Consider the following 24,565-nt stretch of genomic DNA (forward strand, 5'->3'; position numbering starts at 1 on the left):
TACTCAGAACGACTTATTAGCCTACAACACCTTTAAATACTTATTTAGGGAAGTACAGGAGGATGCAGGAAATGGTAGAGTATTATTTTAGGTATAAAATATCATTATTGTAATGCTTGTAATGTCCATTTATAGTCTTTACACAGCAGCTTCGCTCCTTAAATGTTTAAACACCAGCTAATTTCAAGATGCTGGCGTCACGTGGGTGTAAGACGCTCAAAGCTCAAGACGTTCGGATAGACGTTCGATCGGTCGGTCGTTCGAACGTTTGATTTTAGCATGGAATAGGCTTCATATATTTCTCTGTTCAAGCTCCACTTCATCTGCAGTGAATTCAACGATCTTATCAGATCTCCAGCAGCCATGTTTCAAACGATCCAAACGTAACACGCTTCCGCCAATCCCCACCTTGAAGCAATGATTGACGGAGGGGGGGCGTGGTCAGCTCGGAATGCTTTATTTTGATGGTCAACCAACAGATAAACTGACTATAAGTGTCTTTGCAAGAACATCAACTTATTCTACTGTACTAGATTCTATCATTCTTGAGCATACTAATACTCTAATGAGAGTTAGTTGGCATGTAGTTGCAAAGTTGCTTATAGTCGATTGATTAAGGGGACCATCAAAACAAAATGTAACCATTTAAAACATTGCAATTTTTTAAGTTGGAGTATAAAGCTCACATCAATTAATTAGCATCAGCTCCACAGGAAACACTCAAATAACACTCAACATCTAACCACTCACAAGCTGTAGTAAGATACTGTGCAGATCTTAAATAAACAATGTCAAGATATGATACAGTCCATTATTCTGTAAATGTAGATTTAATATGGTGTTCATTGTGTGTTATAAATAATCATACTCTTAACCTTATAACCACAAATACGTAAGTATTATGATGTATTATATCTGTTGTTATGATTTGTTATGAGTTGATATAACATATTATAAGTTTTTTTATTATATTATATATACGTATATTTATTATATACGTAATGCATTATGCATTCATTATAATGCCTTAAGAATATCCTTATAATGTATTATAAATACGGGCTTCATAGAAAGTGTTACTATAAAATTGTATTCTTTACTCTAATAAAAATATCTTTCCTTTAAAAAGTTTAAATTAAGCAAACCCTTTCGGACACCTCTCCAAACACTTCACCACCTCAGTTTAAATATTTATATGAGGGGAATCAGTTGTTCCTCTGTTGACATGATTACACGAGTGAGTTTCAAATGAATAATACTGCAACAGGTTACAACAATATTTTTTCACGAAAATCCTCTTAAGAAAGAACACATTTCTCAAGAAAGTTTCTAAGAAGCAATTTTTCAAGTTTTCAAATATATGTAGAGTTGTAACTGATTTTAAATTCAGCAAAAAGTCATGTCAGGCATAATCATGACCGTTCATTGCTGTCAATTCAGAGTACTCGTGCACATCCCTAGTAATAGAAATATGTATTATTTGTAGCTAGTGTTCTGTTGTAATGCCTGCTATTTAAAGCATCCCAATAAATTTAAACATCTTATCTTTTGAAGATTTAAAACAGAGAAACAAGAAAAAAAGTTAGGTACATTCTTAAGAACTGTTTCAGGGAATAAAAAACATTCTTAACATTATTCTTTAGTTAGAAAATAAATTGGCCTTCAACCTTCATTATAATTCTAGTGTTCAGTGGCTTTCATGCTGAACATATAATAAAAGCATCTTCTCAAGAATACCTGACAGAGAGATAATTCTCTACAGCCGTTTTTACCTGTATTACACTACCAGTCTGATTTTTGAACAGATTTTTAATGATTTTTTAAAGAATGTTCTTCTGCTCAACAAGCCTGCATTTATTTGATCCAAAATACAACAAAAGCAGTAATATTTACTATTTAAAATAACTGCTTTCTATCTGAATATATTTTAAAATGTAATTTTGTGATTTCAATGCAGTTTTTTTAGCATCATTTCTCCAGTCTTCAGTGCCACTTGATCCTTCAGAAATCCTTCTAATATTCTGATTTCCTGCTCAAAAAAAATGTTTTTAAAATGTATTAGTATTAAGATTAATAATAATAATAATATGATTTATAACATAACATTTACTACATTTATGATAACATTTATTAAGATTAAAAATCTTACTGTTCAAAAACTTTTGACTGGTAGTGTACTATTTCAATGTATTTGAGAATAATGGCACTGAAGTGTCTATCCGAAGACCTAAGTGAAAATACATTCAGAGACTTGCAATTCAGACTGAGATGCTTCACAGTAGGGAGGACACACAAACAAACACACAATCATGCACATACACTCACTTAAATCTAACACTGGCACAGAAAGCAGAATGCATACTATGATTGTTTGAACATTTTTCACATTCTCCTTACAAAATCTCTGAATGTCCACATTTTTGAGCATACATCCAGACTGTTTTGGAAAGAAAATATGACTCACAACATAATAACCGGTCTTTGCTTGAATAAAAACTCTGATGTCCTCCAAAAGAATCATTAAAATGTATATATTTTTGGCCAGTTGTCCTCACGTACATCCACCTCTCACCAAAAGTGACTCATCTGTCCAACAAAACAACACTGAATGAAGAAACATTATTAAATAATAAAAATGGCCTGAGCTAGTTTTTTGTATGCTGCTGTTTTGTGTGCTGATGTTTGGGTGTGTGTATGTCTGAGCATTCAGTGCTGCTTTTCTAAATTCCCTACATCATTTTATATAAGATTTGCTGAACCATACAAAAGGCGACTTTCAGTTGGAGCATGTGGACTGTGCCAGACTGTCTTATTATGTGGCTTATCAATTCTTTAACACACCGACCTACCTTCGGACTAGCACACACCCACAAACAAACACACACAAAAATCCTATTAAACCAGTTAATAGAAGTGGGTAATCACATATTCTTTATGCGAGGAACACATATTCACCTATTTGTGAGCATGACCCAAATGCCAGGCAGGTTCATCTTGGGGACCCACGTACTAAGACAAAATGAGCCTATTCTATTCCATCATAGCTGCAAATTCAGCAGCAACTTCAACTACTTAAAGTGGGACTTTAGACGCAATTCAGTTCAATTTAAATGTTGGCTTTACTTCAGGAGGTCAAAAAGTATAACACTTTCAGTGCAAAACTGGAGACAAGACAAAGAGAGAAAAAAATGCCTCTGGAGGTTGAGAAAGGACAGGGGGAGAGTGAGTTAGAAAGATGGAATAAAAAAAGATTGAGCCATACGGAGAGTGACTGTGATGGAGCAGCGAATGAAAGGGAGGAGAGAATGATTGAGAGTGAAAGCCAGAGAGAGATAGAGGAGAGAAGAAAGAGGAACGTAGGGTGAGGGGAAACTAATCTAATTCCTTGCAGGATTGCTGGTGTCAAACGTGCTTATTTTTGTTTCATGGGCGTCCTCCCATGTAACTTTCCACTCTCACTCTTTTGGCTCTTGCTCTCTGACTGAACTCTGAAAGTATTCTCTCTGTTAAATGTTGCATTTCTACTAAATTCCATTCTACATAGAATGCAAAACACCAAACATTTGGCATGACGTTAACTTCTTTACCTCAAGTCTAGTTTTCTGAGTATTGATTACTTATACTCCAAGGTGGAATTAAAATTAAATTAATTTTGGCATTAGAAAAATACATAAAAGCACAACACAGAAACAAAATATGCGCTGTACAAAATTTGCCAGTTTTCAGGGGATAACGTTTATTTTTCAGATCAGAAAGATCTGAGGACATCTCGCATTATAAGAATATTGCATTTTCAAGTTCTGGGCCATTTCTTCTCTGGGAGGAGGAAAAAAAGATCATACATACTGCATAACACATAACACATTTGTATTGTGTGTTTCATGTTTGTTTGTTGTTTATCACAAGTGTTTGGCATGGTCAGTCTTGCTGGTGCTGTGCTCGAAGTCGGGCAAAACCATTGTTGTATGTGTTTAAAGACTGAAGAATGTAAAGAAAACCACAGTTATTTGTATAAAAGCACAACACAGAAACAAAATATGCGCTGTACAAAATTTGCCAGGTGCAATGGTTTAGTGAAGCTCAGGTTTTTTCATAGTCCTCCTTTAGTCTCTCATTCCTTCCTCTGTTCATCCATCTTCCAGTTTTCAGGGGATAACGTTTATTTTTCAGATCAGAAAGATCTGAGGACATCTCGCATTATAAGAATATTGCATTTTCAAGTTCTGGGCCATTTCTTCTCTGGGAGGAGGAAAAAAAGATCATACGTACTGCATAACACATAACACATTTGTATTGTGTGTTTCATGTTTGTTTGTTGTTTATCACAAGTGTTTGGCATGGTCAGTCTTGCTGGTGCTTTGCTCGAAGTCGGGCAAAACCATTGTTGTATGTGTTTAAAGACTGAAGAATGTAAAGAAAACCACAGTTATTTGTATTATTGGGTTTTACTATGTGTTTGTTATGTTTAAATTAGGTTGTGTGTTCAAAAATGTCTATTGTATATACGTTAGTGGATAATTTATTGTTTTAAATACAAGTAAAATGGTACGTCCACAGAAGGGGTGGAGTCTGGCCTATAAAAAGAGAGGCCAGACTCACGTTTGTCACATGTTAACCAAGTCAAACGCGAGCGTGCAACAGTAGTGCCATGAGCAACCCCTATCAAAGCGAGTATACTGTAGATACCCTTTGTGTATATACTTTATATATATTTATTCTTTTTCCATCTTTATTTTGCAATTTGTTGTTTCTTGGTCACTTTGTATTTTTGTTTTTTTGGTAATTACACTGTATATATTTCTTCACGGCATCACTCGTGGACTTTTGTACATATCTACGTTGCTGTAAATAAATTACACCTACATCTTACACGAAAGGGCTATTGTGGGTAGAGCCATCATTTTTACAACTTTTACGGACACTCTCTATGTCCCCAAGCGAGCTGGCGGTTCTCACATGATCACACTTTTATTTAAGCTTTAAACATGCCTCAAAACATTAAACTTCAACTAAAATGGCATAAACTTCAGAGGCTTCAAAAGGTATTCAAACACATTGATTTTTCAGTTGCTTAATTTAAATATCACTAACTTAATAAAGTCAGTGATATATATTATAGGTCTTAATAACTCAGAATTTTGATGAATGCTTCATATTTTTTCTCTCTTTGGAAAAGCCATTGGGGAAGTTTGTCAAAAACCAAACACAGCTCAACACGCAGGAACATCATTCCTACTGTCTGTCATGCATGCTGGTGGCACCATTATGCTCTGGGTTGCTTTCAGCAGGAGGGACTGGAAAATCTGTTGTGATCGAGGGCAGTATGGCTGAAGCCTAACTGGCAGGTCCATGAGAATATTTTCTCACAAAGTAGAAACATATACTATGAGCAATTGAATAAAATGGTTGGTATTCTGAAATTATTTGTGTATGACTCAAGACCAAAACAGTTATATATATTGCACTCATCATGAATATGGTAAATGTTAAGTGTTAGCCAAAACAAACCTTGCAATTATCTCAGATATCAAACATAGCTCATTAGCCTTAGCTCATGTTGGTGTGCTCATTATCAATAGCTCAGCGTAGTGCCTGAAAAATATTTGAAACATCTTTGTAACAAACAAAAAATAAATAAATACATTTACGCCTTCTCTGAGTCTGGGAATACCAGAAAAAGTTATAAGTATTTGGACACTAAAAAAAGACCCAATTGGTCACTGAAGTCACACGTAAAATGTCTGAATGTCATTACATTTGATACAAAATATGAAACCAAGTGTCATCTGCAAGCAAATTTTCTTAAAGGGGTGCTATTATGCTTTTTCACTTTTTCAACTTTAGTTAGTCTATAATGTTGCTGTTTGAGCATAAAAAAGATCTGCCAAGTTACAAAGCTCAAAGTCCAATTCAAAAGGAGATATTTTATTGAACAGAAATCACTTTTTAAAAACTACAACGAACGACTCGTTTGGACTACATCGGATATTTTCCGGGATTTGTGATATCACAAATATCGACGAATGGGACGAGACCTCTATTATGCTTTTTCACTTTTTCAACTTTAGTTAGTCTGTAATGTTGCTGTTTGAGCATAAAAAAGATCTGCAAAGCTACAAAGCTCAAAGTCCACTTCAAAAGGAGATATTTTATTTAACAGAAATCACTTTTCAAAAACTACAACGAACGACTTGTTGGGACTACATCGGATATTTTCCGGGATTTGTGATATCACAAATATATACGAATGGGACGAGACCTGGTTGAGCTGCACTAGAGAAGGCAACGAGTGTTATCACTGTGTCGGAGACACGCTAGCTTTCCCAAGGCAGACGAACTTAGAGTGGTTACAATCATCCGGGTTTTTGAGCAATATTTACACTGAACGCGCAGCTATGGTAAGGGGCATGACATTTCCCGACCAGGTGCCGAGTGCTGCCAATCACAACACACACTGCTCCAGCTAACCAATCACAGCACATTTCGTATTTCAGAAGGTGGACCTTCATTTGATACAGGAACTATTTGAGCCGTTCATGCCAGACTGGGGAGAGAGGTGTTGTAATAATGTAAAATATGTGAAAAATAATGTGTTTTTCGAACAACCTAGTATGAGAGCCTGTTCTAGTACACCCCAAAACAAAATCAAGACTTTGTAAAAGAGCATTATAGGACCCCTTTAAAGTGGCAAAAGTTTTTTTTGTTTTTCTTCACATTTCTGAGCCATTTTCTGCAAATACTTTTAACCATCTGGAGTTGCAAAGATTTTTGTGGATGCATGAAGTCATTTCCCGTCAAATTCACAAAGGTGTCTTTACAAAATTACCACTGCTGTAGTTCACCACATTAACTATAAACAATTTTGACAATCAGAAAGTTTACAAGTATAACATTTCTGTTGTTTTATGATTTGAAACATAATCCTTTTTTTGTTAAATGTTTTTTTAATGAATGTTTTTATGAATGTAATGTTTTTAAATTAATAATGTTTTAAAATGTAAACTTAAACTATACGCAGTGATATGGTTGTGATGTAATGGCTTTTATATTTACATTTACATTTAGTCATTTAGCAGACGCTTTTATCCAAAGCGACTTACAATTATATAATTTATTTAGTTATTTATGCTCTGTTCAGATATGTGTGTGCATATGTACAATATATCGTACAGTATATATTATGCAAAATGTGTTGTTATTTTATTTCCACATTTATTTCCAAACATTTATGTTTAATATTGTACATAATCCCTTTCCAAATAAATAAATACAAATAAAAAATAATGTTTTATGCTATATTTCTTTCAAATAAATATTACTTGGTTTTGATTCTTCGCAAAGTCTTAAAGGTACAAATTATTTTTGTAAATTCTGTCATTCCAAATGAAATGTTGAGACGAGTTGTATACACAATAAAAGATAAATCAATTTTGTATATGCCTGCGACATATCAAATGTCTGCTACATATCAAACTGCCACTGCGTTACAGCCATCTATTTATCGGCAAAAAGAAAACCTGTGATAGACACATATCTGTATGGGGAATTTGGAAAACAAAATGGAAAAACTAAATCATATGCTCAATTCTTGGTGACACACAAAGAGCCAAAGAGTGGTTTTCTTTTGCAATAAGTTGCTAACATTTTTCCTTCATACACTCAGTGCTCTGGCAGGCGGCCTGTTCCCCTGCCCCCATCCATAGGGAAGAGTGTCTGTGTGTGTCTGTGTCTTTGTTTCAGTGTATAAAATTACATCTGCCTGACATGCATTCAGCCAAGCTCCAAACAGCACAGTGACTCATTACATCATCACCAGAAGAGCCAGGATTTCAATCAAAGGTCCAGATTCTCCTGTGAGTGAGTGCACAAACATGTGTTTTTCTGTCAAAATTTGAAGACAACTATTAAGTGAACATGAGAGCCTGTGAGAGACACCAGCGGTGAGGGTGAAAAGACAAAGCTGAGTTCACACTGACAGCTATTAAATCGCTGGAGATCGCAGAGCCTACGAGCTGTTGGTTTCTAGAATCTCCTCGCTCTACACTGGTAGTTGTCGCTTTGGTCCTCATCTGCATAAAGCTGAGCTCTGTTCTAGCTGCACTGGCAACAGTCGCTGTAGCAGGAAATTGCCAACCCTTATAGAAAACGAATATCCATTCGTTTTGTTGTGCCATATAAAGTAATTCATGTTCCAGTTAAATGACTAATCTTACCATTTCCATGAAAGATGGCAATGTGATTGGTTATTCCTCTCTACAGATAGTGACATATTCACAGGCTGGACCTAAATGTCAAGAAGTTAGTCAGCATCAGTGGCAAAACAACAGCTGACAGAATCTGTTTGGCTCCAGACACTCTGTTTCGTCATAAATCATCATGTTTATTCAAACTGAGCACATGCTTCACTTAAATTTCTGAGGATTTCAGATACTGGGTTTTTAAATGTGTTTTTTATATAGTAGCCTAAATGTAAATTAATAAATAAATAATTTGTATTATTTAAAATTAGGAATCAACCAATCCGATGAACTTTGGACTGTCCAGTTGAGTTGTTTCTTAACACAGATTATTTTGCTTGTATGATTTCTCCACCATGTATTAGGGGTGGGGTAAAAATCGATACAGTATAGTATTGCGATATTTTCCGCAGCAATACTGTATCGATACACGGACGCCAAGTATCGATCTTTTATTATATTATTTATTATCAATTTCTTTACAATCCACTATATGGTGGTGTTGAGTTTTTTTCTGGAGAGGTCAGCTGGGTCACCTTCAGCATGCAGTAAGTTAGTAAAATAAAGAGGGCGGAATTGTGGAAAGTTATCAGGAAAGCCCCGTCCGCGTTTAAATCGGATGTATGTACTTACTTCGGATTTGTAAACAAGGAGGGGATGTAAGTAGGGATGCACCGAAAATAAAGGCTACATATAATAATAATAATATATATGGCGCGCCACGTCGCGCCCTGCCCGGCAGTGTTCAGCGCGCATGTTTCACTCTCCTCATCACTGCACGGTTTGACGCTCCGCTCAATATTCCCATCTATGAATGTGCGTTCTGCTTGTGTACTGCTCATGCTCATCGGAAAAGCAAAGTCCGCTCAAATAACGCGCTGACAGGAAATTTCTATGCAGTATAGGCCTGCTTGTTCCGGTTTGCAGTAGCGCTACTGTGCTGTAACATGGTATAGGCTAGTTCAGCTGTACTGGGCAACGCTGCTAAAATAACGCTACCTTCAGTGACGCTATGCTCTGCTCATATGCTCTGATAATAATAGCTTTGTAGGACTATACATTATTTGGCTAATTAGTAAAAAAAAAAAAAAAAAAAAACAACTTATATCTGATTCTGTCACATAGAAGTGAATACAAATAATATATTGATATTTAATATTAAGGTAACACTTTTCAATAAGGTTCCATTAGTTAATGTTAGTTAATGTATTAACTATCATGAACAAACTATGAACAATACATTTATTACAGTATTTAATAATTTTTCTTAATGTTAGTTAATGAGAATACAGTTATTCACTGTTAGTTCATGTTAATTCAGAGTGCATTAACTGTTAACAAGCACAACTCTTGATTTTAATAATGCATTAGTAAATGTTGAAATTAACATGAACTAAGATTAGTAAATGCTGAAGAACTATTGTTCATTCTTAGTTCATTAACTAAAGTAGTTAACTAATGAACCTTATTGTAATGTGTTACCAATAATAATATAAATTCTGTCCAGTTTTATTGTGTTATTTTCAGTAAAATTTTGGTTATTTTACTGGCTTGTGTTTTTTTAAATTCAGTATAATTAAAATTGAGTTAAATTAAAAAAGTCTTACAAAATTACTTTATATTATTTAATAAAATCATAAATAATCATTACAAAGTGTCAGGGGCTGGCGTCTGGTGTTCTCCCTCTCACCACCAGAGGTCGCCATCTCCCATCCTCCCGGACTCTTTCTCCGTCACCTTGACACCACACACCTGGGCACCCACTCACACACACACACACAGCTGTCGCCCATCCGGGACTCCGTCACCTTGACACCACACACCTGGGCACCCACTCACTCACTCTCACACAGCTGTGGCCCGTCATGAGGACTATTTAGGCGCCTTCCCCACGCCACTCGGGGCGGATAATTAAGGTTTGGTTGAGTTGTGTTACGAGTGTTTCGAGTGTCTGTTCCGGGACTGATGCAAGCCAGAGGTGGCCGTATTGCATCAGTGCCCATTTGCGTGTTCTAGCCTGTTTCAGAGTCTTAGCTCTGTTTATGTTCTGTTTGTTTACCTTTGTTTTCCCTGGCAGTGAATAAAACCTGCATTTGGACCCAAAACCCTTGCTCACACGGTGTGTCTTTCCTGACGGTCCCGTGACAGAATTATCCGCCCAAGCATGGGTCAAGCAGGAAGGTTCCTCGCGCACGTGCCCGCGCACGACAAGTGCATCCAGAATTTTCGGTTTCCATTTTGGCCCAGAATTTTCATTTCGGTGCATCCCTAGATGTAAGACTACGTGTTGTATTTAATTTTATTTAAATTTAACAGTAATTTACTTAAAATGCCCCAATTGCTCAAGGGTCTGCACAACTTTTTAGTACAATTTCAAGTTGCACTGTTCATAATACCTATAGTAGCACAGCAGTGCATACCTGTTTACATTTAATTAAGGTGGACTAGATTAGACTGTAATACAAATAGTTGAGTTTGCCAGGTGCATACAACATTTATGACAGGTTTTCAATGCAATATATTTATTTATATATATATTTCACGCAGAATATCGCAATATATTTAAAATCGCAATAATATTGTATCGTGACACAAGTATCGTGATAATATCGTATCATGAGGCCTCTGGTGATTCCCACACCTACCATGTATCAAAGTGTACTGTCACGCTGCTGCTACTGTGGGTCGGAGCGAGGAGACGGCGGGAATCCAGAAATAATGAACTTTATTTTAACACCCAGGAACACACACATAGCACAGGAATCGACGAACATTCAACAAGTAGACCCGACAAAACCAAACTGAAGAGACTGGGGCTTATAAACACAGGGGAATGAGGATAATTAACTAAACACAGCTGGGAACAAATGAAGAATTAATCGGGGAATATAATGGGAACAGAAAGGACCAAATAAGGGCATAAGGAAACACTTGGGGAGCAAAACACACAAAACACGGAATGGGGTCTGACAAATATGTTGTCTGACATTTATAAAGCACTGATAAATATTTAAAAAGGTGTTTATTTTAGTTTTTTTGGTTATGTCTTATCTTGCCTAAGGCACCAAGTGAGCCAGGACTGGCACTAATGCACCCTCAAAAAATTGGTTCATGATGCCTCTACTGAACCATGCCACATCTCAGGCCCGTAAGACAGACTCCTCCATGCTGAACCAAAAACAAATACTGATAAGACTGACAAACTTCCCATGATGAACCACACATAGCACCTGATGTCCATAGATTGACCATTTAGTATTACGCAACATATCATTATCAAACAAATATCTCAAACAGGATCTCTGTGTATAGAGGTAAATATGTTACTGTTTATTATTGTACACTCTTAAAAATAAAGGTGCTTCAAAAGGTTCTTCAAGCGATGCCATAGAAGAACCATTTTTGGTTCCATAAAGAACCATTCAGTCAAAGGTTCTTTAAAGAACCATCTCTTTCTTACCTTTTTATAATCTGAAGAACCTTATTTCACCCCAAAGAACCTTTTGTGAAACAGAAAGGTTCTTCAGATGTTAAAGGTTCTTTATGGAACCATTTAGACAAAAAGGTTCTTCTATGGCATCATGAAGCACCTTTATTTTTAAGAGTGTATGTTCGTCATCGCTCTCATGAAGGTTCAACTGGACTTGTTTTGGGGCATTTAGCTTGACATTTCCAGGCTGTCTCAGGGTTTCACAACAAGCTAAGAAGGTTAGATGCATCCGAAGGGCATCGAGTTTGAGACGGAGCACAGATGTCAATATAACAGAGAAATCAGTCTGAGTGGATGTTCCAGAGGAGTGCACGAGGATGTGTGTACACTCACGTGTGTGTGGCCGTGTATTACAGCACATGAAATTCAGCTACACTATTCAAGGATAGGAAATATCTATTACATAAAAACAAGTAGATAGAATAGAAAAAATAGAAAGCTAGTGTTTGCTTGTTTTTTAAAATAAAAATAAAAAAGAAGATAAATATAGATAAAGTAGAATTAAAATAGAATAGAAAGTGTTAAGAGTTAGAGGGTCAAATAAAGGTGGAACATATGTGTTTTTAGTTATTATATATACAGTATATGATCTATATATTAGCTATTAGAGTAGAACATTTTAGTAGAGAGAGCTGGGACTTTAAATCAGCCAATGGGAATGGTCAGGTCAAACTATTGAACTTTATGGATTATTTATATGTTATGTAATATTTATATGAGGTTTTCAGTGGCTAATATAGACATCTGGAGAGTGGGTGGCTGATATATATGGTATATAATATTCATATGTTTTTTAAAAACCATCCAGATGGTAAAGAGATTAGTAAAAAGATGGAGAAATGGGTAGAATATTACTCCAAGCTACACTCCAGAACTGTCACCAATGAATGGTCATCATGCGACAACTGGACACAGAAGTAGCCATGATTAGAGCAGTTGCCTGAAACCCCACTACATTGTTGTCATTGACTTAAACAAAAGAGGAGCCTCTTTTAAATCCTTCAGAAGGCAGGTGGTCTCCTAGACTGCACATAATCATCAAGCTCCTCCAAGAGAACATGAAGGAAAAGCTTTTTAGTTGCTTAAAACACCTGCAGCGACCAAACCATAATGGAAGAGTCTAAAATACACACCAACAGAGCTTATCTACAAGCTTTAATAACTCAGATAACAAGAACCAGAACCCTAGGGTGCTTATCAGGAGCTGCTTTCTGGCAGTAATGCTTCCACTGCCAGATGCAAGAGGCAACAACTCAATCCTTCTAAGTACCCAATGGACTGGCTTGTATGACATTGGCTTGACCATCTTCATAAAGAAAAAAACACTGTGTTGTAGATTACATTACACAAAAAACGTTTGCCACAATGCTGAAATCCACAAACATCCATTATTGCACAGCATACCACATTGTTAAGAAAACGAACAACTTACTGCTGAGACCGAGACAACAGTGTACAATGTTTCTTTAGTATATCATCTAACTAAATGTCACACAAGTGTGGAGTGTCCTGACAGTTTGCATGAATAAAACTGATGAATATTTAATGTCATATACAAAAATATTTATGTGGTGAATATTACATTTTTTAATTTTTATTGTTATCTATAGTCTTACCTTAAATGCTGTTTCAGCCTCTTGCTGTGCTGTTCTGTGAGAGATCCAGTGTGCCGCTACTCTCTGTCCTCTGTCTTCCACTGAAAAGAAAGTGACACACTGAGATGATGGGAGGGGATAAGTGTTTACTGACATTTAAGCCTCACTTTTAGGGTAATTGACATATAAGAGTGTCCATGATAGAGAAAAGGAAAAATCTTTTCAAAATCTACCTAGTTTAAAATGCATGTGATACATTCTTAGAAATGTACTCTTTGTATTCATCTTGATTTCATCTTGCTTTCAACAAAAGTTTAATGACTCTAAAAAGTCATGTGGTATAACCATCAAGAAAAAAGTACAAAGAAAAACATTTTCCTTACATCTTAAATACATGTTAGCCTACATGTGAGCATTACTGTCACGAATCCGGTCCATGAACTTCCAATTTCATTGACTCTCGCACCACACACTGTTGCACATCACCCCGGACTACATTTCCCATCATGCATTGCACTGATTGCACTCAGCACGGATTGCACACAGCTGTTCACACTGATTGCACCCAGCTGTTTCATATCACTGTCTGCCTCTGTTTGACCCTGCCTGCTTTATGACCATGTCTCTGTCTTCTCCACAATAAAAGCTTTGCGAATGGATCCGCACGTCTCGTCAGCCCTGTAACAATTACTTTCAAAAAGTTTTTTAATTTACACTACCATTCAAAAGTTTGAGGTCAGCAAGATTTGCATTAAATTGATCAAAAGTGAACATTTTAATGTTACACATCCATTTCAAATAAAAGCTGATTCATTTGAATTTCTACCCATCAAAAAAATCATAAATAATACATAGCAGTTTGCACAAAAAGTAGCACATATGCTGCCATGAAACTCTAGATGGTGCAGGCTGATGGGTCGTTAAAGGTGGGGTATGTATTTTTTCAAAAACACTTAAGAAAACTGAGTCGGGCCGAGTACCAAAACAAACTTGTAGACGCCGAGGTTGCTTTGTTTCTTCTCGCTAGGTGAGTAAAATTGGTTTTGCTTCGTTTCAGAGAACTAATATTTGCTGGTTTTTGCTTGAATATGCTCGTGTGTCATGTTCGCTTGTTTGTTCATCTGCAATCATATTGTCGTTCCCTCAGCTATGATAAAGACACATTCATTTCCACAACCTATAAGCTTGGAGCGTCTAAACCTCCTCCAATGTCTGTTTCAAGCGTCAGCTCCCAAAATGTGTCCGAAAAGTAAGATAACATGTTTAATACAGCAGATAATAATACAGCAGATTCCGCCATAATCGTTGCCTGGGTTGCATATGTATGTGTGGGGTGAAGCTATCAAAATAGGGGTGAGACCCTTTTGCGGTAGGGGCGTGTTTATTTTGGTGATTTGAAATATCAACATTGGCTACCAGAAATCACTTACCCCACCTGTAATGCATTGCAAACTGATGATATTCACACCGTTTAAGGGGTCATGAACTGAAATAAAAAAAAATGTATTATTTTGTTCTGAGCTTTGAGGTCCACATATAATGTTATCAAGATTTTTACATTAGAAAAACATCATAATTTAGAGGTAATAGGCTATTTTCTGTCCAATTTTGAGTTCTGAAACTTACAGGATGTTTTTATAGTACAATGACCTCTTATATGTCAAAAGATAAAGGGAATTTTGATATCTCAGTTCATGACCCCTTTAAACTACTTGGCACAAGTTTGTTTGGTTCATGTTGCATATGCAGCCAATGAACTTGCTGCTTTACATTGAAATGGCTGGTTAGCATTCACTATAGAGCATTTCACAGAGTTCCTCTGAAACCCTCCCCCTTCCCCAGCTCCACCTGTATAGATCTGCTACGGGTTATTATATATGCTATTTGTGCAGCAGCAATACTGTATGTCTTAAATACTCACAGCACCGTATTGACATGTATCGGCAGTAAAAAGTTATTGTACTTGCTTTGCAGCAGCAGAAATAATCTACAAAAGCAATAACCAACAGCAGCAGCAATTCAGCAGCGTAGCAGATCTATTCCGCCAAGACCAAATACATTAACATTGTAATATCCATTACCATGCTAAAATCTTCTGAGAGTTGTCATGATAGAACTGTTTTCATTTTGATATTAATAAGAAATGTTTCTTGAACACCAAATCAGCATACTAGAATAACTTCTGAGGGTTTATATTACTGGTAATGGCTGCTAAAAAATTTAGCAGGAATAAATTAGGATTTAGTTGGAAACAAATACATTTAAGATATATAAAATTATTACTGATCCCAAACATTTGAACATTAATGTATTTTTAATAGATATTTTAACAAATATCTTGAATTAATTCATTTCAATAAAGTTTTGAGTGGTTATATCATAATACATTTTTCCTGACCTTGTGTCATGTCACAATAAAAAAGCCAAATGATCTGAGACTTATTGAAATAGAGGCATGGTCTGGTTTCAGTGTGCACCCCGAGATGAAATTCTGCAGGCGCCCCAGACTACTAACCATGTTTGTGCTTTTATCAAGCCTGAAACCTTATGAAAGTTGAACATGGACGTGTTACTTATGAGAGTACAATATAGTTTGGCAATCTAGGCCTGGTATTAAGTTAATCAACTCTAAAGAGGCAGCTGAAAGTGGGCAGTAGGTCAGACTATTAATCTCCCTCAATCACTCATGATTAAGAGGAATAATCATCCTTATAAATCATTTTGTACATCTCAGCTTTCATGCACTTGATTTAAACCTCTTGAGGGATCCAAAATTAGACACTAAAATTACAAGCTTTTACAAGTTGATTATCAGCACAGCAAAACTAGCTATTCATTCTCCCTGTAAAAAAAGAGGAGAACAAGAAGAGAGAGGTAATGAGAGGTGTGGAATTTTTTCTTACCTCTCTTTTCCTCAACGATAGCACTTTTCTTTGCAAAAAAGAAACAAATAAGCATCCCCTCTCAGCTTGATCCCAGACATTTGGGGTCTCACACAGAACTGTCATGCACACAAATGTGGAAAAATAAGATTGTTACTGACCTTGCCATATCCATTTATGGCTGGAGTTTATAAAATATGACACGCGGTAAAAGGAAGCAATAGAATTCATCGGGAGGGGAGTGTGTCGCCATGCTCCTCACAAGACCATCCTTTTTCCAATTTGATTTTCTATTTCCAAAAAGTAATGGTCTCATCTCTTCTAATGCTAAAATATCTGACTCGTCTAAAATCAGCACGATCTAAATCACTGCGGCTTGTCAGTCAGAACGCAATGTGTCGCAAACTCTATTCTGGTTGTGACCGCAGCTCTTTTCCACAATAAACATCATCAAAGGCCAAGTTTGAGTTCTGGGGACGTAAAATAATCAGCCTGTCGCCTGCACAACATAAATCCAGAGAATCCATCAACACAGACTATGGCTCTCTAGAGAAACCCATTTTCCAAAACTAATAGGTTTAGAGAAGGCATTAGCTGCAAGCCAGCCTAAGACATTGTTCCCAAAGAATGATCTAAGAAGGCCAGAGCCGGCTTGAGGGCAGTTGCTCTTCAAACACAGTGAAATTGACCTTCCTCTGGTTGACAATTATCTGCCCGTCAAGTCACTCAACTGCCATGGGGGTCCCAAAGAGCCTTACTTTTTCACTTCCTCTCTTCCCAGGCATTTTAGGAACAGACCTCAGGAGAAAAGTAGAAGTCTGCAGGAGAATTAGTATTCTTCCTCTTTCTACTATCCGTTCACTCAACTCTTTTGCTTTCCTTTGGAGTCTCATTACTACAAAGAAAAAATTAAATGTAGCACTTCATATTTCTAATTACTTCACAAATTAACTTACATATTTTCCTCAATTTATGTACACCCTAAAAAGGATTAAGAAGGCATATTAAAAATTGTGATTTCCTCATATTTTAACACCTCCACACAGGAATGTGTGTAAAATCTTTGATTTCCTGATTCTCACGCCTCATTACCGTGATGAACAATATTGAGGTCAGACCTGAGGATGGGGTAGGTTGAGTGTAACTGACAGATCTGACCGGATGTCAGCTTTAAAATGTCACAAATGAAATATTGCACCAGACGTTACAAAAGCAGGTTACACCCATAATGTGTTCTAACTGAGTGTATCCAGATATCCAGCATAGATGTAAGAAAGCACATAAGATCCATAAAGCAACATTGCTGTTAGGATTACATATCGATCACCAAGTGAGGACAGAATACAAATAGAGAGAAAAACAGATGAGATGATTATGATTTCCTGTCACTACTGAGAGAGATAGAAGGAGAGCGAGAGATGAAAAGGGTATTTAAAATTTGCGACTGATATGGGTTCTTCAAGAGAGTGGCCAAATGGCTGGTACAACACTGACAGTCTACCTAATACAACTTAATCAAAAACAAAAACGCTTAAATGAAATAAAATGAAATAAAAGATTTCAAATAAAAAAATGTGAACAAATGTTTGACAAAGAAACATTAGCACAACTAATGACGTGTGTTTGGGATGTGGCTATCTGTTCCTTCAGAACTTCAGACTTCAGAAATGAATTAAAAAACTTTAATTGCAATACATTTTCAACATTGTTTATTGGCAAGGATTTGCACAAGATCATGTTAACCCTTAGTGTCTGTATCCTACGATACAGACATTTGAGAAATTGGGCATAACGACAGTGTAAAACTTTGTCAAATCTGGTATGTAACTCTGGCATCAACACACAATCTCAACATTTGAGTAAATAAAAACTTTATGCTGGTGATTAACTGGCCTGACCTATATGTCAGTCTATCACAGCAGCTGTCTGACTATGTGAGGAATTCCACACATCATCTGTGTGATTGACCAATCTATAGACTATTGCTGAGAGACAGGGACTAAAAAAAACATGTCAATATCAGATTGAAAGGAAAAATCTGCAATTTAGTAAGTCCAAAACACTCTAAAAGATGCTGTATGGTGCAGATGACGGACTATGATTGTGTGTGTGTGTGTGTGTGTGTGTGATAAACTGGCACAAGATTGAATGTTGCTTCTGTGTGGGGGATCTCTTCTCTGAATTGTGCCTGGTGTGTGTGTGAGAGAGGAGACAGAAAGAAAGAGAGATAGAGAGGTTTGAATGGAACTGTCTCTATAGCTGTTTCCAGGGTGCCGTTTTAAATCAAATGCAATAACAAAGCGCTGCAGGTACTGGGCGTCTTCAGTGACAGCTCTAAACAACACAGGCAAACTCCTCCCTTACCTTACAACTAACAGCACCGCTATGTTCCCCTTCTCTGTCTACAGTTTTTTGTCTCCCTGATTCACTCTCTGATTACCTTTGTCTCTTTGTTTCTCTCTCTCTCTCTATCTATCTAACACACACACACACACACACTTTCTCTCTCGCTCATTATATAGCACCTAAGAATGTCAATTTATAATGCAGTCTGACGCATACAGCCTTCAATATTTTTTTGTTCAAATGCCACAAGCGTTACTTGTGTAGGAGTGCACTAATGTCCCCTCGCACTTCAAACTGTTCTGAGATACACTGATTTACGTTAAGTCTTTATCAAAGAAGTTTATGCCGCTCTATAGTTGATGCACAATGGACACACAAAGCACGAGTACTATTTGAAATGCTAACAACGTGTACACTCTTGTAAAAGAAGTGCAATTTAGCACTTTTAAAAAGGGTAGTTATTCAGAAATAATATACTTTAAAATACTATACTTAAGTGTGAACTAAATGTAATGTTTTCAGACACTAAATGTAACATTGCATGCTATTTACAATTAAATGAAAACGTATTATAGTTTAAATTGATATTAAATGCAATTCGCTTGACCCACTTAAGTACAACTTACATACATATTTATGTGTAATTTCAGAATTACTTCTATTACTTTGAATGTACTGTTGACAAGCATTTATTGTAAACTAAAAAATATTTTAATGTCATTTCTATTGAAAATTATAGGTCATGTGTTTACTTGTAATTGCACATTTGTAATGATAAAGTTACATTTTAAAATATATTAATTTTAAATGCAAATATACTACAGTTAAACTTTATTATTTTAGTCAAGATATCAAAAGTGTACTTCTTTAAGATAATTAAAACAAAGATTTAAAATGTACTTTAAAGTTAAGTTATTTAAATGTGTTAATAAACAGTCATGAAACTGTACTTTAAGTATACTTAAGTGGCCTTTTATTTCATTAATATTATACTACCTGCAAGTCGGTTTTTTTAAATATACTTTTACAATTTGAAGTACACTACAAGTACACATTCAATACAATTAAGCACACTTCTTTTTCACAAAAACCTTTTCTCATGCAGTAAAACCTAATGATACACAGAATTTGAAATCTATGCTGTATTTAAAAAAAAACTGAGAGGATTCATAAAGACATACAGAGGGACTACAGCTTGAGAAAAGATAGCATTATAATAAGATTCCATGCCACAAAAGTCGCTTTCACAAGGAAAAACAACCATTATCTATTGTGGGAGCCAATTTATGAAAGTCATTATCTTAATAGAAAAACTGTAGTCCAGGGACTAATGGAACATTCCAGGAACAAGGGGCTTTTTAGACATACTGATGAAACCCAAAGTCATCCATCTTTCGTCTCATCGCATAAACATAAGGCGCATAAATGAATAATGGTGATATAACTAACCCATGCAGCTGTGGCGAGCACAAAGCGCTGTGAGTAGACCACCGCAAAAAAGACTGCCTTATTTATACCTCCTGTGCTATTATGTGCATATTTCTAATAAGTCTACAATGTATGAACCCGGGCCTTCCTTGAAGAGAAGAATTCTTTCAAATTTTATACAACACGCAGGCTGGTCCCCAGTCGAATAGGACTATTTACAGACTATTTACTATTGAATTATAATACTACTGATGTTCATATTCTTATTTTCTCAACAATTTTCAGCAATTAATTCAACATGAACAGCTTAAAGTACATACCATTTCAAACTACACTGTATTGGAATATGTTACACAAGAAAAAAAAACATTTTTTTCCCCTTGTTACTTGGCCTTTTTTGTCACTTGAACAATGTCACACTGGCTCTGGTGAGTTTTTTCTTTTTCTCTAAGCAATTGAAAGTGAATTGATTCATTTACGTGAAAGCTAGACTGGTCAATGTTTATAATAAATATTTGACACAGTATGACTATCACTAACATTTTTGAACAAACTGAATAAGCCGGAGATTGCACACAAACACAGATGAATAAAGTTTTATGTTCAGCATAAAAGCAATCCTGAAGTCCTCCAAGGCCAGCTTTACTACGGTCGATATTTGTATGGAGATGAAAGATGGCATCAATTAACAACTTGCATTATGAAATGAAAAAGAGTAAGAGAGAGAGAAAGAAAGACTGCAGAGATACAATAGACACTATTACGTAGGAAATCGATTGTCCAGATGAGAGGTCAGTTATTCAAGAAAACAGTCTTTTCACAAAAATATTTAACTTCAAGTATTTTACCAAGCTGTGTGTAATAATCTATAATCCCCTGACACAATTTTTTTTGTAGCCTCTTTTGTCCCAATATTCCCAGTATAAGAACCAGTACTTAAGCTAGAATGTTTTTGCTATTGAAAACTGAATAGGCAGTGAAGTCATTTTAATATTTGCATTCTAAATTAGGATTTAATATCTTGGATTTATTTGCATTTGAAATTGATATTGGTATTTTCCTCATTACATATGCAAATGAAGCACAGAACCTGCACTGCTTACAATCAGCAATATTTCCTTTAGGAAATGCCAATATATCTTTTTTATTATTATGTCACAAGACTTTCAGTTTAAGTAGAAGTAACAATAGGGTAGCTTTATGAATCAATTAAAATCCACATGTAGTAAAAACAAGACATAAGTATATTTTAACATCAACTTCTCAACTCAGCAGAATATTTGCTCTTGCTAATAGCTCTTGCCTGCCGTAGATAATATCACTAGCCTTGTTATAAATGCATTAAAGGTCTGTCATGCAATATGGAGACTGAAGCTCAGCGCAGGTCCCAGAGTCCCCGGTCAAATCTCAGAGAGATGTAGCAACTTCTCCAAACACGCAGAACACGCAGAAAGCTCGCGTCGTTTCTGTTGGAACATGACTGAACCCGATATCCTGAGACCAACAGTCTGTTTGAGTTTCTTTAAAACAAATAGTAATTAAATGACAGAGTAGTGATGCCTGTGATGGAATATTCTGATGGAGAAAACAAGAAAAAAGAAAACGGTCATCAGTCTTTCTTTTTCTTTCATTTGTTGCTCAGTGAGCATCTGGGGTGTTGATATTGTGAACTACTTGAATGCTGGCTAAAGTATGGCTAACCTGATCATGTTGTGGTTTATAATATTGACAGTAATGGATTTGCAGCATCAATAATAGTTTGGTTTTAATGGAGTCCTGTCATTGATTTTTTTTCACCAGCAAGCACATAACAGCATTGCGATCCAAGATGCAATGCTGGCAGAAACGGCTGTGGGCCTGGGAAGAAAAGCCCCACAATGAAACAATGGTTTCTGTGACTTTATCATTGCTCAGTCATCAGGAAATGCTATATCTATTCAGATTTTAAACTCAGCAATACCTTCCAAATAAAGCATACAAATGGTTTACAGCATACACACAATAGGCCTCCTGCAACTTTGTACATCCAAGCCATAAAATAGATTGTGTAGAGCCAACCAGTCATGTAATTCAAACTGTGGGAGTTAAAGCTTTGGCCAGCTGCCTGCAGTTCTTTGACTAAAGAAACATACAATAGTGTAATATATACGTTTGGCTCCACAGTATATGCTCTGCCACATAAGCTTTGGGAGTACTAAACAAGCCACAGAACTGAATCAAGCATATAGAGTGCTCAAAAGTGAATGCACATAACAGAATGTTTGCGGAGAGAGGTGTGCCATGAAATGGCTTCTTGCTTCCCCACATCACAAAGACTCTTTTGATCACAATACTATACATTTACTTGAGAAGCAAGCAAAATTACTTAATATACTTAAGATACTTAAGATATTTAAACTATAGATTTTTTTTTCTAAAAACATGATGAACGTTAAGTGACTTTATGTTTAAGACAATATATTATATTATATTATATTATATTATATTATATATTAGTATGTATGCTGGTTCACTGGACTCCCTGAAAACTTTGAGCAATAACAAATCGTCTGGGGTCATGCCACTGTTAGCCCAATGAAGCTATGATAAATATTGCATTTGCAGACAGATGATAAATGATTTGTTTTTGACCCTGAGTTGTGTCTTTCATAAACTCATTTTTGGATGGCTTATTTAATGGAAGAACTTGTAGAGGTCTGGTGAAATAGATCTGAAATTAGAACAGTAAATCTTCCCAACAGGTAATTTGGCTATCGGGCTGTCAGATGTAAGTTAGGATATAATCTTCTGCTCCCGACTCTCTGGTGCACCTCAGCTCAGTCTTAAAAGGCTGGTGGGTTTGCTCAATGTTCAGAGAGGGCCAGAGGTGTAAAGAGTACCTAAAAACCATACTTGAGTAAAAGTACAGATACCTTACAGTGAAAATTACTCCACTACACGTTACAAGTCACCAATTTCAAAACAACTTGAGTAAAAGTCTTAGAGTATCTGATTTTAACAGTACTTAAGTATTTTACTTATACTAAATATAGGCTCAAAGATGCACTAGTCAAAGAGATATGCCAGTGAAAAACTGTAACGTTGTGGAAAAGCTGCGGAAAACAGGCAGAGGCAAGGATCTATGTGCTGGTATTTCATGGAAAAACTAGAACAGACAATAAGGCAAAAACCAACGGGAACAAAGAACTGAATGACTGGCAAACAGACAACCATTACATTCAACAACTCACAAGGAACTAAAGAAAAACTAGGGCTATATATACACACAGGGGGCTAACAAGCTTAACAAGATAAGACACACCTGGGGAGACTAATCAAGGTGATCCAATTAACAAACGGACTACAAACTGACTACAAACACCACGGGAGACAGGAAGTGACATAAAAGTCCAGGGCAAGGCACAGAGAGCATGAAACAAAAACAAGAAAGAGTCGATTTGTGAGAACAATCGTATAATATAATGTTAAGTAAAATTAAAAAGCCAAAGCCTTCTTGCAGTGAATGTGCTGGTTTGGGCCTCATCGCTGGCTGCAGTCATGTCCTCATCTCATATATAGAACACCTCTGATTCACAAATACTCGCTAATGAACAGTTTGGGTGAGTAAGGGCAAAACTCACAAGATGCAGAACATTCAGTGACCTGTAATAGGCAGTATCAGGTCTTTTGTAGCAGAAATAAACTGCTGCAGAAAAAAACTGCATGCAAAATGTAATGTGTAACTGCAACACTCATTTCAAATGTAGTGGAGTAAAGAGTACAGATACTCATTCAAAAATGTAGTGAAGTAAAGAGTAAAAGTTGCTAATATCTTTGATACTCAGTACAACTACAAAGTACCCGAAAAGATACTCAAGTACAGTAACTAATTACACTTACTCCGATACTTTACACCTCTGGAGAGGGCTTTAATCATGACTCAATGAGGATGACCTGTCTTGTTGACCTGTAAACCAGAGGAGTTCCACATGTAAATGAGTGCAAATAATCAACATTCATGTCGTTGTAAAGGCCCTTGCACAGAAAGTCTAAATGAGACGTGTTGTTTTGTGATTACTATGTGAACTATTAAGTAAAGGTGTAAAATTATTTTGTTTTGTTCTGATTAGATTATGTAAGAAGCCACATTAATTAGAATGCAAATGGGAAATGATGAGCTTCAATAATGCATAATGTAAAAGTTTGAATAAATCATGATCTGAGTATACTTAGCAGATTACTTCAATGTTAAGTTATCACAATAATTCCTGCTGTTAAAGGGGTAGTTAAAAAAAATCTGGCATCATTTACTCACCTTCATGTTCGATATTCTGTCTTCTGCAGAACACAAAAGAAGATAGATGTTTTGAAGAATAATCAAACACTTTTGGTTACAGTTCACTTCCACTGTATGGACAAAACAACAATTTTCTTTTATGTTCTACTGAAGAAAAAAAATCATACAGGTCTGGATGGAACAGCATGAGAGTGAGTAAATCATGACAAAATATTGATGTTTCTTTAAAACGCCTATTATAAGTTAACTCTCTCTCTCTCTCACACACACACACACACACACACACACACACACACACACACACACACACA

At 36.1% G+C, this 24,565-nt stretch overlaps 1 protein-coding gene across 1 annotated transcript in view; it reads right to left on the bottom strand.

Moving 5' to 3' along the window:
* LOC107570237 (disintegrin and metalloproteinase domain-containing protein 19-like) overlaps positions 1 to 13,478 on the bottom strand; it is a 100,751-nt gene extending 87,273 nt beyond the window's left edge. Inside the window, exon 1 of the mRNA XM_016256447.1 lies at positions 13,344 to 13,478. Within this exon, the coding sequence (XP_016111933.1) occupies positions 13,344 to 13,478 (135 nt within the window). The remainder of the gene's footprint in view (positions 1 to 13,343) is intronic.
* Positions 13,479 to 24,565: the final 11,087 nt, after the last annotated feature.

This window comes from Sinocyclocheilus grahami, unplaced genomic scaffold (genome assembly GCF_001515645.1).
Source record: "Sinocyclocheilus grahami isolate Dianchi unplaced genomic scaffold, SAMN03320097.WGS_v1.1 scaffold1430.1, whole genome shotgun sequence".
NCBI lineage: Eukaryota > Metazoa > Chordata > Actinopteri > Cypriniformes > Cyprinidae > Sinocyclocheilus > Sinocyclocheilus grahami.